The 16,082-nt window shown below is 40.7% G+C and overlaps 1 protein-coding gene across 2 annotated transcripts in view; it reads left to right on the forward strand.

Annotated features, from left to right (window-relative positions):
- Nucleotides 1-696: 696 nt before the first annotated feature.
- The window catches only part of LOC125882059 (collagen alpha-1(XVIII) chain-like), a 94,277-nt gene continuing 78,891 nt past the window's right edge, over nt 697-16,082 (forward strand). The window contains exons 1-2 of one of the 2 annotated variants that reach the window (XM_049565688.1): nt 697-917; nt 1,009-1,088. In XM_049565688.1, the coding sequence (XP_049421645.1) occupies nt 907-917; nt 1,009-1,088 (91 nt within the window). In that variant the 5' untranslated portion in view covers nt 697-906. The remainder of the gene's footprint in view (nt 918-1,008; nt 1,089-16,082) is intronic. The other variant, XM_049565689.1, reaches the window with a different exon arrangement.

A 16,082-nucleotide genomic window follows, 5' to 3' on the forward strand; every position in this document is an offset into this window, starting at 1 on the left:
AACAAATGCAAGACGTTGCAAAAACTTTTATTCTTAAACTTAACATTTTTATTCAAGATTCAAACTTTTAAAACAAATCTCTTAAGGGCACAATGAAGACCTGAACATAAGCTATACAGCTAATAGAAAAATGGCCAAGCAGAAGAGGGGGAAATACTGATTTTTTTGAAATACAGAAAATCCTATAATTCAATAATTCCATAAAATGTCATTATGTCAGGGGTAGTCAGTTAACTCAAAGATAGAAAATGGGTTTCTTAAGGGAAAAGGTTGGGAATAACTGCCTTACTGCATTTTTGGAAAATAAAGTAGATTGGCAATTGGTTGTCATGATGCAAACACATTCCTGTTGTGATAAGGTGAGCGTTTGTTTTAGCTGTTTGAACGTGTACTTTAATCCAGTGATAACTGCTGGTCTTTGATCGAAATACTTAAAAGAAAGTTTGGGACTTGATGCTGCGGCTCCAGAGGCATCTTCTCCCACAGGTCAAGGCCACACGAGAAAAGTGCTTTAAAGCTCAGAGAGAGTGAGAGAAACCACACCAGTGAGGAGGAGCAGGGGGAGCAGTGGGAGGAGGACTTAACTGGAGTGTGTTAATTTGTATTTGGAGTTGTGCTGTCTGAGTAGAGGGCCGGATTAGAAAAGCGGTGGTCCGTAGAGAGACAGGAGGAGTCGGATTTCAGCTTTGCGAGGGCCCCTTGAGTCCGACTCACTGAAGCTGCCTTTGTTTGACTGGGAACCAGAGAGAGAGAGAGAGAGGGAGGGAGAGAAGGAGGAGGGGGAGGAGGAGAGTGTGAGGCTTTTAGTTTGGAGTGAGTGTGAGAGAGAGAGGCAGAGTGGGCTCCATCTCTCTCTCTCTAACACATGAACAGCACAACTTTAGTTTAAGATTACCATCACTGAAGATGACTGCACGGTAAATGAAAGGCACTGTGTTTTCAATGGAGAAGTTGTTTAAAGTCAACATTTAGTCAGTTTTCCAACTCTTTACTTGTGTCTTTATGCAGCATTCCTCCCTGGTTCTTTGGATTATTTCTACTAGTGCTCCGGTTCTGCTGTCGTCGCTCCTTTGCTCAGCTGTTGGACGGTATGTGCACTCTGACTGTCTCTTATTGCTGGATCATGTGTTTTTTTTTCCTTCTGCTGTTGGTGAACTTTCTGCTGGCTCATGAGTTTTCATCTGCTGAATATGAATGAAGAAACTGTTGCACTCTGGTCCTGGAAACTGAACTTGCAACATTGAGACACAGGATGATATACCTTTTGAGAAAGATGCTTAAACAGCAAAATTACAACAAGACTGGCATGCTGTTACTGGGAGAACATATGAATGCTGGGTTTTGGGATATTAATGAATTGATGTTGAAGTGATGTTGAACTAGTTATGTTGTAGCTTACAAAATATTCATGAAGGCAAGCAAAGTTCTCTGTTAACTCAGTATTTAATAGCACAGAAACACATTTAAGTCCCTATGGTATGTTATTAACCCCACTTTTGCAAGTCATTTTGTCTCTTTACCCACATGGAGATGATAAATAAAGTGCCTATATAGCAAAAACCCTGGGAAAGTCTTGAGGAGTCTTGAGTGTGTGAATTAAGGCTGTATTTGCATTAAACCCCCAATTTGATAAGATCAGTTTATCCCATGGGATGCCTAATGTTGGGCTGGACGCCATCCAAAGTCACTGTATATAACACTGGATATATATTTACACTGGAAGTATAAGAGTGTGGCAAGTGAAACATGATGTCCCCCAAACTCTTTGGAAACTTTTAGGAGCCACTGCATTTAGAGGACCTTGATGACATCAGAGCCCATGAGGGATATACCTGCTGGCTTCTGTGCTGTGTGATGGTTTCAATTATATCCTGACTGATGTGTTTCTCAGAGCCCCCGTGGAGTGCTTTGCTGTCTTTGCAGACTGTTTTCACAGCTTAAAACTAGATTTTCCCCATGATGAATGGATCAATCAGGACACTTCAACATGGTCCCAATTAGTGCCGAGAGAGTTGCAGAGTTTCTTTTCCATTGCAGTTGGAAACAGGCAAAACCTCACAACGTGCACACTGACAGGCAGTCTGTGCAATCAGTAGCACTGCATAATTAAGGTAGTGAGGATGATGTAATGCTACTGACTTTTAGAAATGTGTATTGGAAAGTGCTTGTCAGAGATGAAGGTCATTGTCAGTGATGTCTGAAAGCTTCATTTCATTAGTTTTCGTCCTGGCCTTGAGACAGGCTAATATGCCATCACTGCTTTCGTCAGTGTGCTGGAATCCAGATTGGCATTTGCAGCTATGTGTGTACATGTGTGTGTGTTTGTGTGTGTGGATATCTTGACCTATGATTACCACAAGGGCCTCCATGTCACAAAAGCAGGATTGTCTGGGCCCACTCAAATAATTGTGGGGTCTCTTTAGCTAATGTGGCTTAATTGTCTGACATTTTTGAATTAAACACCACTTTGGCTGCTGGTGGCTCAAAAAGTTGCAATAATATCCTGTCCCTAAGGATGAGATGAAGTGAAATACGATCGTGATTGAATGAGTTGACTCAAATGAGGCTGTTGAGTTGGATGTTTGCAGCACAGCAGATCTTGACAGTGCATGTGTGTGCGGGGGTGGGTGGAGCTCAGTTGATGTCTGACTAAAGAAAAGTTTTTTAAAGTGCGATTTCATGGTCCACTTTCCTCAACTGTAGATCCTTTAGAGGCTGGCTGAGCCAGAGGCTCCTCTGACAGGCTGTTTGTGCTTTAGCCATATTCATAATCCTCTGCCATAATTCACTTTTTCAAGAGAGAGGAATAAAAGAGTGTGTGTGTGCGCACACGCGTGCAGGCTCACTTGCCAGAGAGGGAGAGAGGGAGAGAGAGCACCAGGGACAAATATTTCCAGCTGTAAATATCCTTGAAAACAGAGCTGTCGCCGTGGCAACATTCACATTTCTGTGCACGATTGTTGAATCATAGCTGATATAATCCTTTTCCTTAGTGTGAAAAAGTGCATGCTGATTCTTTCAGCAGTGTCTGTTATGAGTGTGTAGTTATGTTTTCAGGTGGATGCAGCAGAACTGAGAGCTGACAGAACAAAAGCATTTCTATGAATGGAAGATGAGTGTCGTCTCACATTTTGTATTAGACAGGAAAAGAAAAGGACAAATCAGCAGTGGGTAATGGCTGTGCAGGCTCTGTTGTATATGTGAATACCTTCACAGATGATGAATGGATTAATGGATTGAATTTGTTGTCTGATCAGAGGAGTGATGTAGCATGATTTTCATTAAAAGTTTCTGTATGTAACATTCAGATCATTAATACAGCAGCAAACAACTAGTTGCTATGTAAAGATAGTGGACTAATGGTGTCCAGAGAATGAAGTCACGTGTCCTCTGTGTGTGTCGTAATCTGATTTCTCTGTGGTTTGTTGTGATTAGCCAGTCTAGCCATGCGTGCATGTTAGTGCATGTGTGTATCTCACTGGCTAGCTCATTGCTGCTGCTTTGCCCTCTGCTCATACAGTGGTTAGCAGCGGTAACGGGACAGTGACATCAGAGGTGTAGCCCCCACCCTCCACCTCCCTCCTGGGTGATACTGCTCTGTCAGGACTTTTGCAGTAGTTTAGTGCTGTTTATGGAGTTAGCACTGTTAGCTGCTATCCACCTGCTCAGCCACCTCCATGATGAGAGTCTGAGTCCTGATATTTCATACACTCTGAATTTGCATGAAGTCCCTTTTAATTGAGTTAATGTGCTGAAAATAGAATGAATGAGAAGCTGTGAATTGATGAATAAATGAATAAATAAATTACTGACCTTTCCAAATTAATTTGCAAATTAATGAGAGACAGAAAACACAAGGCTACATAGGTCAAATGTTTGAGTGATTGGACAAATTAACAAATGCATGAAGGTATCAGCAGATCCATGACCAAGGGAATGAATGAATGGCTAAGCAGATAAATACTTTAACTGACAAATAATGGAGTACATGAGTGAGTGAATGAATGAATGCAAGAGAGAAAAATCCATATGCAAATGGATGGATGATATTTATGGTTGCTCAACCAATATTTTAAAAAGACTTACTTAAAAATGGACAAGGCAAAGAAAAGGGTCCACACACTCATCATTACGACAATGTACCGTGAATGAATGTTGGATATGACAAACAAACGCCATATATTTGCATTGAACAGGGACACACCTATTCATCTTACTTAACATTGGCAGTTTAGCTGTGTCATGATAAACATAGCGCCTATCTTTCATTCATTCATTTCTAAACTCATATGGAGAACCATTTGCTTGACAGTCATGGTTATTATTTAATATTTTTATTTTGATCTTCCTCAGTATAAGTACTATATTTATAGTTAATAGTTCCTTCATAGGCATTTTGAGCTGACAAAGAGGTCCTAGAGTGGCTATCTGAATTGGTACATGCATCGGTTACCAGGCTTAAGTCAACATAGGAAAGCGGGGGTCGGGGTGAGGGAGGTGCAGGGGCAAGGGTTTGAGTGTCAGCGTATGGGCTCTAGTCGTCCTCTTCATCCTCCTTGTCGCTGTCCTTCATGGAGTTGCCCTGCATGCCTCCTTCTGTCACTGAAGCAGTGGCCTCCTCCACGGTCAGCCTAATAACAGCAAAATAAATTTTGAGACTCAGTAGCCAGACATTTTTCCATTATCTGTTTAGGAGTGGCTGAGATTGTCATTACTTGGTCAGGTTTTAATTTGAGGCTAACTTCACTGCTAACTTCAGGCTATCCCCCTTCACTTGAATTAGCAAGTGGCAAGCAAGACACAGGAACTTAGCCTGGGTCTTGAGGAATTGTAGCATTTATTCAGTGGAGAATAGTTCACATCTGTTCTGGTCGCCATAGCCATACTATCACGTGTCCTTACCATCTCTCTTTTGACACACACGCACTACTCACACAATCTGGCACCGTAATCTACGTTGTGATTCAGTGTGGTAGATACGGGTTACTGGATTACCTCGTTATCAACAGAACAATTAAGGGGAAAAATGAATGAACATGGAAAGGATTAATGCTACATAAAGTAAATGATTAAAGGTAAAGGTAAAGTTCCACTGATTGTCACACACCTGAGTGTGTGAAATTTGTTCTCCGCATTTGACCCATCCCCTGAGGGAGCGGTGAGCAGCAGCGGTGCCGCGCTCGGGAATCATGTGGTGATCTAACCCCCCAATTCCAACCCCTGATGCTGAGTGCCAAGCAGGGAGGCAATGGGTCCCATTTTTACAATCTTTGGTATGACCCGGCCGGGGATCGAACCCACGGTTTCACCCAGCTGGTGAAACAGATGCAAGCGAGAAAAATGCATATAAAAAGAAGTTTAATTAGTAAATGAATGGCTTAATAAATGAGTAAGTAAATGGAGGAACAAATGTATGTTCTCATTGCAGTGAAATATCTTCAAAACAAGATGTTCAAATCTACATAAACAAGTAAACAAACCAACAAAAAAGCTGTAAAATGTTTATGGCCCACGTTGTGAAGGATCCAAGCACTTTCAGTGTAGCCTTTTCTTTTTCTATAGTCATGGTTTTCATTCTACAGAAGAATCATTAAAGCATACGCTACAGGTATTATCTGCTTTCAGTCTTTACTAATAAGCAACATGTTTACAAACACTATACAATACCACATCTTTAGCCTGAAGTGCTGAAATGCAAATCATGCATGCATATACACATGTACACTTGCATACACTTGCGTATGCCTGTACACCACACCCACCAAACGGACACACAAACACATCTGCTGTACACATGCTGAGTATTCACAAATGATAATGTTTTTAATTATCTTGACGGAACAATGTGAATGCCCGGGACACAGTTAGCTATTAAGGATAATGAATATGATGATGTGGCCAATGATGTGAGTCTCGGAGAATTTAGTTATGATGATTACATTGGGGGCGATGATGAGGACAATGATGGCATGGACAAGGGCGACAATGAGGCTGACCGAGATGATTGTGATGTGAGGTCAGTGAAGTGTATGAAGGGTGTTGCTACAAACGGATTCTGATGAACTAAACATTTTCTACTTGGAACACATTTGATCTGCAGATGAAGCCGTTTTGAATCAGAAAATTTTACTCTTGAGTCACAGATGGGCTTCAAGTTCATTTGTAGAGTTTACCCCCAAAACAAAACAGAAACCAAGAGCTGACGTTACTGTTTTATCTGACTTTGAAAGAAGACCAGACTTTGTTAAACTTTAAAGTCTGGACTCATTATTTCTTCTTTGTATCTGCTGTTTGTTCAGAGAAGGTCAACTGAGTTTGTTTGCTCTTATTGTACTCCCCCACCCCCAGTTCAAGTTTCTTAGTTTTTCTTGCTGTGGGGCTAAAGGTGGGATCGTAATCTTTTGGTGACTAACAGCCTTTACATCACCGCTAGTCCTGAATCAGAAATTCAGTGCCAGTTTAGGTGACTATTTATGCAGACAGAATATGCTGTACTGGCATCGATACATATTACTCATAGACTCCCCCCCCCCTCATACAAAACCAGCTGAAAAACGTTTCCTTAAACCCAAAAAACATAATATGAAGGACGAATAAAGGGAACCAGACTTTGGTCTTTATAGTGAAAACGAAGACTGACGGGGCATCTGTGTTGGTTTATGAGTGTAAGCATTTTACGCTAACTGGTGAAATTGATCACAAAAGCCCTTGACTCACTCTTTTCTAGATCAAGAATAATCACTGCAGTGGTTAGCCATTTTCAACAATTCTTCAGTAACTTGGCACTGAATGACTTCATGCAGTTTAATGCCCCTGGTTTCTTGATTGATTAAATGTGTGCAAACATCTGGGTTATTAGCAGTTCATAGCCATTTCCTACATTACATTCTTAATACAAAAGATTGACTGCAATTACATGCACAAAATGTTTTTTTCCATATTCCAGAAAAGAAAAATTCTTACTAAGCTGCTTACATGCCTAATGAAACTGAGTATTTCATTAATGTTTCCTTTTATTTGCAGCCATGCATACTCCGTTTAACATGCCCTAATGGCTCATTTATTCTCAACGTTAGATACTTATACAGACACGGATTGAGCTTTCTGTGAGTGCTCCGCATTCATTTCATCTGTATTTGTGCACGTTTTCTGACCTCTTACAGATACAGACAAACCAGAGTACCTCTGGAAATCATTGGGGCAGTGTAGCGTAGTTCAGACAAGATATAACTGTAGGCAGTGATGAGGAACATGTCATTTGTCACATCAAAATATAGGAAAGTGCAACAGTTTGAGCTGCTTGTGCCATTTTGCTTAATTGCATTAAAATAGGATTTTAACGAAGTTTTCCACCAATGGCGGACAAGTTCATCAGTGTGAAAACAGTCTCTCTTTTTCATTCCTTCAGTCACCTTTTTGAAAAGGTTGACATAGTGAAATTGTTGATAGCTACCTTTGGGCGTTCTTTTCCACCCCAGCCTTGCAAACTGTTGGCTAGTTGGTTTGTGTACTGTCACTACACAATATGTACTGTAAACCTGATTTGTTCAGGTCCTATCCCCTGACCATTGTGCTGTCCTGACCCTCAACTATCAAGGTCTATATCAAGGTCAATGCCTAACCCAAACTATCTCTGCACATGTGTAGAACAAATTGGTTTCTGGTGTAGATCAGGCAGCTACAAAGCACAAAGCTGACAATAAACAGGCAAGATAACTGCGGAATGGGGACAGACTAGTCTCACCTTTTAAGCACCAGAAGGTCAAGGTCAAATTTATTTATATAGCACATTTAAAAACAACCAGACTTGACCAAAGTGCTTCACAAGCATAAAAGAAAATAACAAAATACAGAAACACAGGGCAAACAAACAAAAATGATATGTAGAGTCAAGATGTCAAAGATGGAGGAAAGACCAGCAGTAGTAACAGCATTGAAACAACGTTTGTACAAATGGGACAACCGGCAAGACAGGATCATGGGCAACACTGGTGTGTCATTTTGATGATGTTATATGTGTGTGACCCAACGCGGGAGCTTTGAAAAATAGCTGATAGCAGTTAGCAGCACACTCAAAGAAGAAGAACAGTGGCAGAAAGTGTCTGCTATTGGTGAAAACAATGAGGTCTGGGAGCTCCTTACCCTCCGAGCAGATGACGTAATCAGTTTCCATATAAGAGGTGATAAATTATCGTTATTGCCATGTTATGCCATTGTTATTGTTTATAATGTGCTGCTGATGCATATATTATATGTCACACCAGAGGCTGATGCAGATGTGTTACATGCCATGCCTGTCATGCTTCTTTTGTTTCCTTGATCCTGGCATGCTGTTTAGAATCACACATTGGAGCGGCAGGATGCTGTCGTTCTTTGGTTCTGTATAAAATGCAAAGGCAGCATAAGACAGGACTTTGTAGCGGCCCCATTTGTGCAGTCTCTGGTATCTTGGCGTTTACGTCTTTGATTTGAACAGAGGTGTTGGCGTGGCTGCTGCAGTAACTGTTCATTTCTGTTTCCAAATTCTGGAAATGATTAGGAACAGAAAGCTGGTTTCTAAGTGTGCTAGAGAAAGAGTTTTTCTTCTGTGTCCAAACAAAACATTGGGAGAAATTGGACGTATAAGTGTAGATGGCAGTTGTATAAAAATAGTGGGGGACCGTATAATACACCAGGGATGTAGAGACAGGCAGAAGCTACACCTGAGACTTAGCATCACACAAATATGCTGTTTATTTAATCTCTTAATCCAAAATCCACCATAAACCCACCTGACCCAGGTAGCATTTACACCTGTAGAATGGCCCCTTATTATAAATTGGTCAGCAGACGTAAGGTGACAGAGTTTAAGGAACTAATGCGTAAGCCCTTCCATTTGGTCCTGATTGTAACTTAACGAGGCCCTGCTTTGGCTTCAGTTTGAAGTAGGTCATCTGGACAGCAGCCCTGCTCAGAGGTAACAGGCAAGGTTTTGATTAAAAGTGTAATTTCAACTCGAGCACGGTAAGATTTTCAGCACTGTCCAACAATGATTTCATGAATGAGCAAGAAAAACATGCACAGCACTGGAGACTTTTAAAGTCTGTGACGTTTTCCTATAAATTAATGTCCACTTTGTTTCAGTCCACCACATGATGTAACACACACGAGAGTCATTTTATATCCAGTTCAGGAAAGATTTTACTATGTTGTGCTTGAGAGGCATGATACCAGGCAGGTCTTTCCTGAGGAAAGATCACAACACTGAGCACCAAAGATGTCACCAATTTAAAAACAACCACAGGAGCTCATGATGACTGCCCTGAATTCTCCACGAAGTAAAGTGGCCAGATGTTTCTTTGACCATGCTGATGTGTGTTTACACTCTGCATGTCAAATCTGCAAGTGGGCTGCATGAGTAATGAGGCAATAATATAAGCAGTGTACCTTTTGGACATTTGGCAGATGCTCACATGAGAAGTGATTAACTATTGGATGCAAAACCAAAAGGAAATCTAATTTACACTAATTTTTGATTATCATGCCACTGCTGTTATCTTGTGCAGTGAGTGATCTTTTTGGCTTAAGGAAACATTTTGGCATGCTTATCAAAAGGAATCAAGATTTTTGGACTGTGGCATTGGTAGGTCAGATATTTCCTTCTCCAAAATAAAGAACAGTCTCTCCAACTATTTCAACTCAAAGCCAGTGCTTAGCTCAGAAATATTTGTCCATTTTATCTGCCCTTACCAGAAACAAAAGCCCTATCATCTCTTGTCATCAAACAGTAAAAACTGAAAGGTTTAAAAGGAAAAACCCCAGGGGTTTGCATATGTATGAGTAGGAAACATTCAAAACCAGGATTCAGTGAAATATGTCAGATTTATGACTTTATCCTCTCTCAGTAAACTGTATTTATATTTGTTTGTTTGTTCTCGTGAGAGTGACACGAAGCCTTCTTATGGCTGTTTACAGTTTATTGTGTCAGCAGTCATAAATTGACTAAAGATGCACTGAGGGTTGTGTGTGTTGCACATGTACAGTATCTGCCTCCCAGATTATTCCTGTTTACTTTTACCAAATTGGCTCCTAAATAATTTCTTTCTCTCATAATTGATGCAGTTCGTCGTTATTGTGACTTCCTCTCAGTGATGAGTTTGGTAGTAGTCTCGCGTGTCTCCACAGTGCTATGTCAGCGCAAGAGAAAGGTCTGGAAGCAGACATTATAATTCTGCAATGGGGGGAAATTGTTTGGGGTTGTTTGTATCTCTTTAAACCAATCACAATTGTCTTGGGTAGCGCTAAGCCCGGGATGCAGCAGAATTACCTGGGGGAACTTGTTTTGGTGAAACTTGTTTAGCATGTAGGTTGTTAGCTCAGATGTTGTTATTGTTGTTTTATACAGGTAAGGAGGTAAAGAGTAACACACATATCCTAAGGAGGGACAGAATGCCAGCCTAAATAGCAGGCTTATAGCCACAGTCTACATCCAGTGACTATTTCCGGAGACACTGATTCGTCATGTGTCCTCAATTTACTTATTATTTTCATTGTTTTTAAGGAAGACGTGATTACCTCATGAAAAAGTTTTAAAAGGAAACAGGAGACAGTGTAAACGCAGTAAAAGGATCACTGTCAAATTAATTTTAAAAGCATCTATGGATTCTGCTGACTGAAACTTTTGGGGAAAGCTGCTCCACTGTCTCGGCAAATAATCTGCAACAAACCCTGAACCAAAAACATGTGTGTTATCCTGGAGGGTAAACAGGAATAGCTAAATTTGTCTTGGACATAACAAGTCACTATTTTGAGTCGTGGACACAGATAGTGTTGGATGAGATGGATGACTTTCTTCAAAGCATAAAAACCAGAGGACAAACGCAGGACATATTGGGTATGGGAGGCTAAATGTGTGACGCCAAATGTCACTTTGACCTCCACCCTTTGTACTCTCATAGTTTATTACTGTCTGTCCTATTTTAGTAAAACCTTACAAGTGGATTCATTATGACCTTTTAGAGAGATCAGCAAAGGAATCATAATAGTTTCTTTTTTTTATAAAAAGCAGTTTTATGGGAAATTGTGATGGTTTTTGGCTGTTAACAAACATATTTGAAAGATGGCATATCTTTTCTAAACCTTGTTAATTCTTCCTTATCTGAACATTAGTCATCACTCACTGAAATCAAAGCTTTGGCCATCAAAGAGCTTCACTCCAAATGTCCTGAAGGCTTTGTTTGATGTGGTCGACTGTTTTCATTCCTCGGCCTTCATTTTAATGTTGGAAAAAGCAGCACTTTGACTGTTTCTTGCTGTGCTTTGTTTTTTTCCATGTGAAGTTTTAATTCCAAAAGTGGAAGTGTATTTATGTTTTTGTATCCTTTAAGTCTTTTGTGTTTTGGCATTGTCTTTCAGGCAAACAATTCTGAAACACTGGGCTCCTGTGCATGGCTGCTTTAAAGAGACACTACACCCCCCAAAAAACCTTGCCTCAAGAATACATATTGTCCTCTTACCTGTAGTGCCATTTACCAATCTAGATTGTTTTGGTGTGAGTTGCCGAGTGTTGGAGATATCAGCCATAGAGATGTCTGCTTTCTCTCCAGTATAATGGAACTAGATGGCACTCAGCTTGTGGTGCTCAAAGGGCCAAAAAATACTTTTGAAAAACTCAACAGCAATGTCTCTTTCCAGAAAGCATGACCCGGTTACTCAAGATAATCCACAGTTGACAATCACCTTGTTGTGAACAGTTTCATGTAGGAACTATTTTCTGCCTACCAAACTATACCAGCCAACCATATCACTGCGCAGAAAGAAGCATGCATCTATTGCTAGCTCAACTAGCACCACTGAGCTAGATAACGTTACAGCACAACCGAGGAGGATACCAATAATGTTTACATCAGGCACTATCAGCAGTACAGGTGTCTTGTTCATGAGTAGATGCACCTTTCCTTATGTGCGGTGATACTTACAGTAGCTTGGTAAAAAGTTAATAGTTCCTGTATGAAACTGCTCACAACAAGGTCTGTTAGAGAGTTAAGCCAAGGAGGATGACATGAATGTTTACATCTCCTACAGTCAAAAACATGATCCTCTTGTCATTAATGTATTAAGATAATTGGATACAGCATTGGTGGAGGGGCCCCATTCATTCCTATGAAAGTTGCTCCGAAAACAAAACCTGAAACCAAAATTGTTCTATTTCCATGGGATGAAATTACACGGATGATTGGCACTGCTTCCAGATCACTGGGCACATAGAGCAAGTGCACTAGGATCGGTAGCTGACTCTCGGTTTGGCACTTTGTTAAATTGTATGGGGTATAATAATTTAATCTTGCTGCTTGTCTTTACTTTCAAAATGTTATCAGAAAATTTAGTTGAGTAGATCTAGATAGTAGGTGTCATTTTGCAGGAGTTGTGACACTCCAAAAAATAAATCCACTGATTTACAGACGTCTCTTTCCCAATGTAAGTCAATGGGAAAAGGTCTTTATGGGCCTAATGGCGTCATATGATAGAAAGAAACCAGCAGTATCACTGTTTGGCCACTACAAAAATTGGCTTCAAAGCCTGGCACATTTCTTGGAGGGCTGCCTCTTGTCCATGAGAACATGTATGCTTTCATGATACTGTGATACAGTTGGTGGGTGTAATTTTGTGAAAAGAAAATAGTTCCTACATGAAACTGCTCACAACAAGGTCTGTGGATTATCTTGATTAACTAAGTCATGATTTCTGGAAAGAGACATTGCTGCTGAGTTTTTCACATTTATTTTTTTGGCACTTTGAGCACCACAAGTCAAGTGCCATCTAGTTCCTTTATATTGGAGAGAAGGCAGACATCTCTACGGCCGATATTTCCAACACTCAGTAACTCACACCAAAACATTCTAGATTGATAAATATCACTACAGGTAAGAGGAAGAATATGTATTTTGAATTTTGGGTCGAACTGTCCCTTGAGAGATCCAACCCCCAACCATATATCATGTGGTCAGGTGACCATGTACTTACTTTCTGTAGATGCTGAGGGCCCATTTAGCATGGTGCCAGTACAGAACCAAAACTCATCATACATAAAGTCTGAAGGATCAACATGTCCTTAGAAGCAGTCATGATGACTCCCTCTTGTGATTGACTGTTACTCCTTCAGTTTCTTGGGATAAAACCATGTTGTGCATCCACACATCAAGGTCAAAGGTCAAACACCCTTGCTGCTCAACAGTGGGTTTCCAACAGTGAGTTTACACAATAAAACTTGAAGGAGCAGATCTAAACTAGATGATGATGAGTTTGAAGTCCAATGATAGACTGTGGCTAGCTGAGTGTTGGAACATTATAGCACATAAACATGGTTACAGCTGTAAAGGGCAAGGTTGTGACTGAACCACAGTACATCCTGTGTACAGTGAGGACATTATACTGAGTAAAAAATATGATATAACTTATGAGTCTTTTGCATACCTTGAGGAAATAGCGAGCTCATACAGTAAGCTGCCGTCAGACGGGATTAGAGGTGCATCAAAGCTGCAATTTACGATAATGTGGAGTGGTCTGAATTAACATGTTTATTTTTCTGGGAGCGGCCTGCTTCCTGGCCTTTGCGCCACAGGAGCCCGATGGGTGAAAAGATGGAATTTGTAACAGCCTGGAAAGTGTCTGTCAGGCCGGGAAGAGAGTTGAAACAAGCAGGTGTCTGTTCAGCTGCGTGGAGACCACAGAGAGAGAGGACATGTCCTGTCGTACAGCAACGGAGCATCTGAGTGTCTAATGAGGTCATGGAGTGCAGAGCAGCTGTGTGTGGCTTCAAAACATGCATGCATGTAAGAAATGAGGATGTTAGTGTCCCTAATTTATGCCAGTCCTTTTAAAATTAGAATTTTGTATTGATAATAATATAAAAAAAAGACATGTGCTTGTGTATGGGCATGTATACAGATGTTTGCAGCACATTACGACTTGTGTGTTTGTGCTGCAGGAGGAGGGCTCCTCTAATGACAGAGCAGTCGTTGGTGGGAACAGATTTATGAAGGCTTTCTTTTTCCCTTTTACTCTGAAATCTCACCTTTACCCTCCCTCACTCACTGATCTCTGCTTGTTTGATCAGTCTAATGCTTTTAAACCAGGATGATGGTGTTGTAGATAAGGATGTTTTTCTCCCTGTATGTAGGCTTATTGCTACTTGACTAAAGGTAACACTTTATTTGAACTTGGATATTACTTAGTGGAAGTTTAGCTAATCATTCCCAAATGGTGAGGGTGAACATCTCATTCCAAAACCAAGACCGTAGGTTTTAATGTGCTCCTACAGCCTCCACTTTCTGGTGCTGGGTGCTGCTGTAGGCGGCAACCAAACTTGCACTTTTCTAAATTGAGGTAATTACAATAAAGCCTTGCAACACGGTTCAGACAATATGAAATGAAATTCAAGGACTTCCAAGTACTTTTTCCATTTTTTTTTCATTTTCAAGGACATCACTCTAAGCAAAGAAGGAATTTTTCAAGATTTTTTTTTGTCATTAACAAATAGCTGGTGTTACCAGTATGATCAATATATATCATACATTGTGAAGATGTAAGTTATAAGTTTTTCTGTCAGCCTTTTTTCATTTTTCATTGGCATACCCCTGAAGAGAGAGGAAAACAACCTTGAGCTGGCTTTTTATCATGATTTAAGTCATATTAAGTTTAGCCATACCAACATAGGCCTACTGGTTTGCAGGGGGTTTTAAAGGCCCTGATACACCATGCTGAGGGTTAGCCGTTGCTTAAAATTGGGCTGTCAATGAATGTCTGTCACCCTAGTCTTTGTGCTACGTCCCGCACTGTAGGCTCTCGTTAGCCCTTGTTGGCCCTTCTCGCCTTTTTTTGTCAGCCGATTCAGCATATTAAAATGGAGTTGGAGACAGGGGAGCCCGTTTGAGAATTAAATCCCTCAGATTGGCGGTTCAGCCCAGCGCACGAGAAGAGAAATAGAGGTGAGGAAAGTAAACAAAGAGCTAAAGTCAAAAGGGAGTGAGACCAAAACAAACTTGTTACATAAGGTAAGATTATTTTTTTATAGCCATTGAGCACTTTAGCAGAAACATTTTGTGATGGTTTGTGTTATTGTTTATTGACGCACCATAAATGTGCTTTGTTCCTCTAACGGGTTATGTTGTTGTTATGTTGTCCGGCATGGACAGTTTCCTCTCATGCAGAAGCAGAACATATGTGCTGGTTGGCTATTGACTGTAGCCTTTGCGGTGTGTTCATGTGTAACATTTTGGCCAAGACCCAGGCTACATGAGGCGACGCAACAGTCAGCTTTCATTACCGCCAGTTCTTTGATGTCGGCTTGGTGTATCTGGGCCTTAAGAGTGGCGTGAAGTAGGGCTGCACGATATATTGTTTGAACATTATCATCGCGATGCACGCATGTGTTCTTCTTTTTTAAGAACATGTAAACTTTTGTTTTGCTTCAGAAAAGCAGCTCTGAAGAAGAGCTCCTTGCTCCGCTCCACTCGCCTGTCTGAGCACTAAACAGCCCCTCCCCCTCTCATGCACACGCTGCAGTCACACACTGAAAATGAGCGACATGCAAGAGGGAGAAACAGTAAAGGAGGATTTATGCCTGGTACACACTACACGACTTTTCTGCCCGTTCTGAAAGTCACATGTCACATGTCACATTACACGATTGTGGAGTCAAAAAATTGTACCGTGACTTGGCCGACAGACATGACACACTGCACGATGGTACACACCAATCTGGTCGTCTTTCACGACGTGTGTGATGTCATCGGGTTATTCTTGTCCTATTTTTATTACTTTTACTATCATTTCTGTCATTGTGTCTGTTCAGGAAGTGCTGAGTTTGAAATGGAGGCGCGATTATCACAGGAGTAAAGTAAAAATAAGATAGAATAAAGATACAGAGGGATTAATAAATAATGGACCGTCTATAATGTAGTCTGTTTGAAATGAAGCTGGTAGCCTCTGCAGTTGTGATGAGTAAAAGCCCCGCCACTATTTTTCTAATTTTCTTACTTTAAGTCATCTGGTGAAAATTCTTGTATTTTTTTAATATCACAATATATATTGCAAAAAAAAAA

The sequence above is a fragment of the Epinephelus fuscoguttatus genome, linkage group LG21, assembly GCF_011397635.1.
Source record: "Epinephelus fuscoguttatus linkage group LG21, E.fuscoguttatus.final_Chr_v1".
Classification (NCBI taxonomy): Eukaryota; Metazoa; Chordata; class Actinopteri; order Perciformes; family Serranidae; genus Epinephelus; species Epinephelus fuscoguttatus.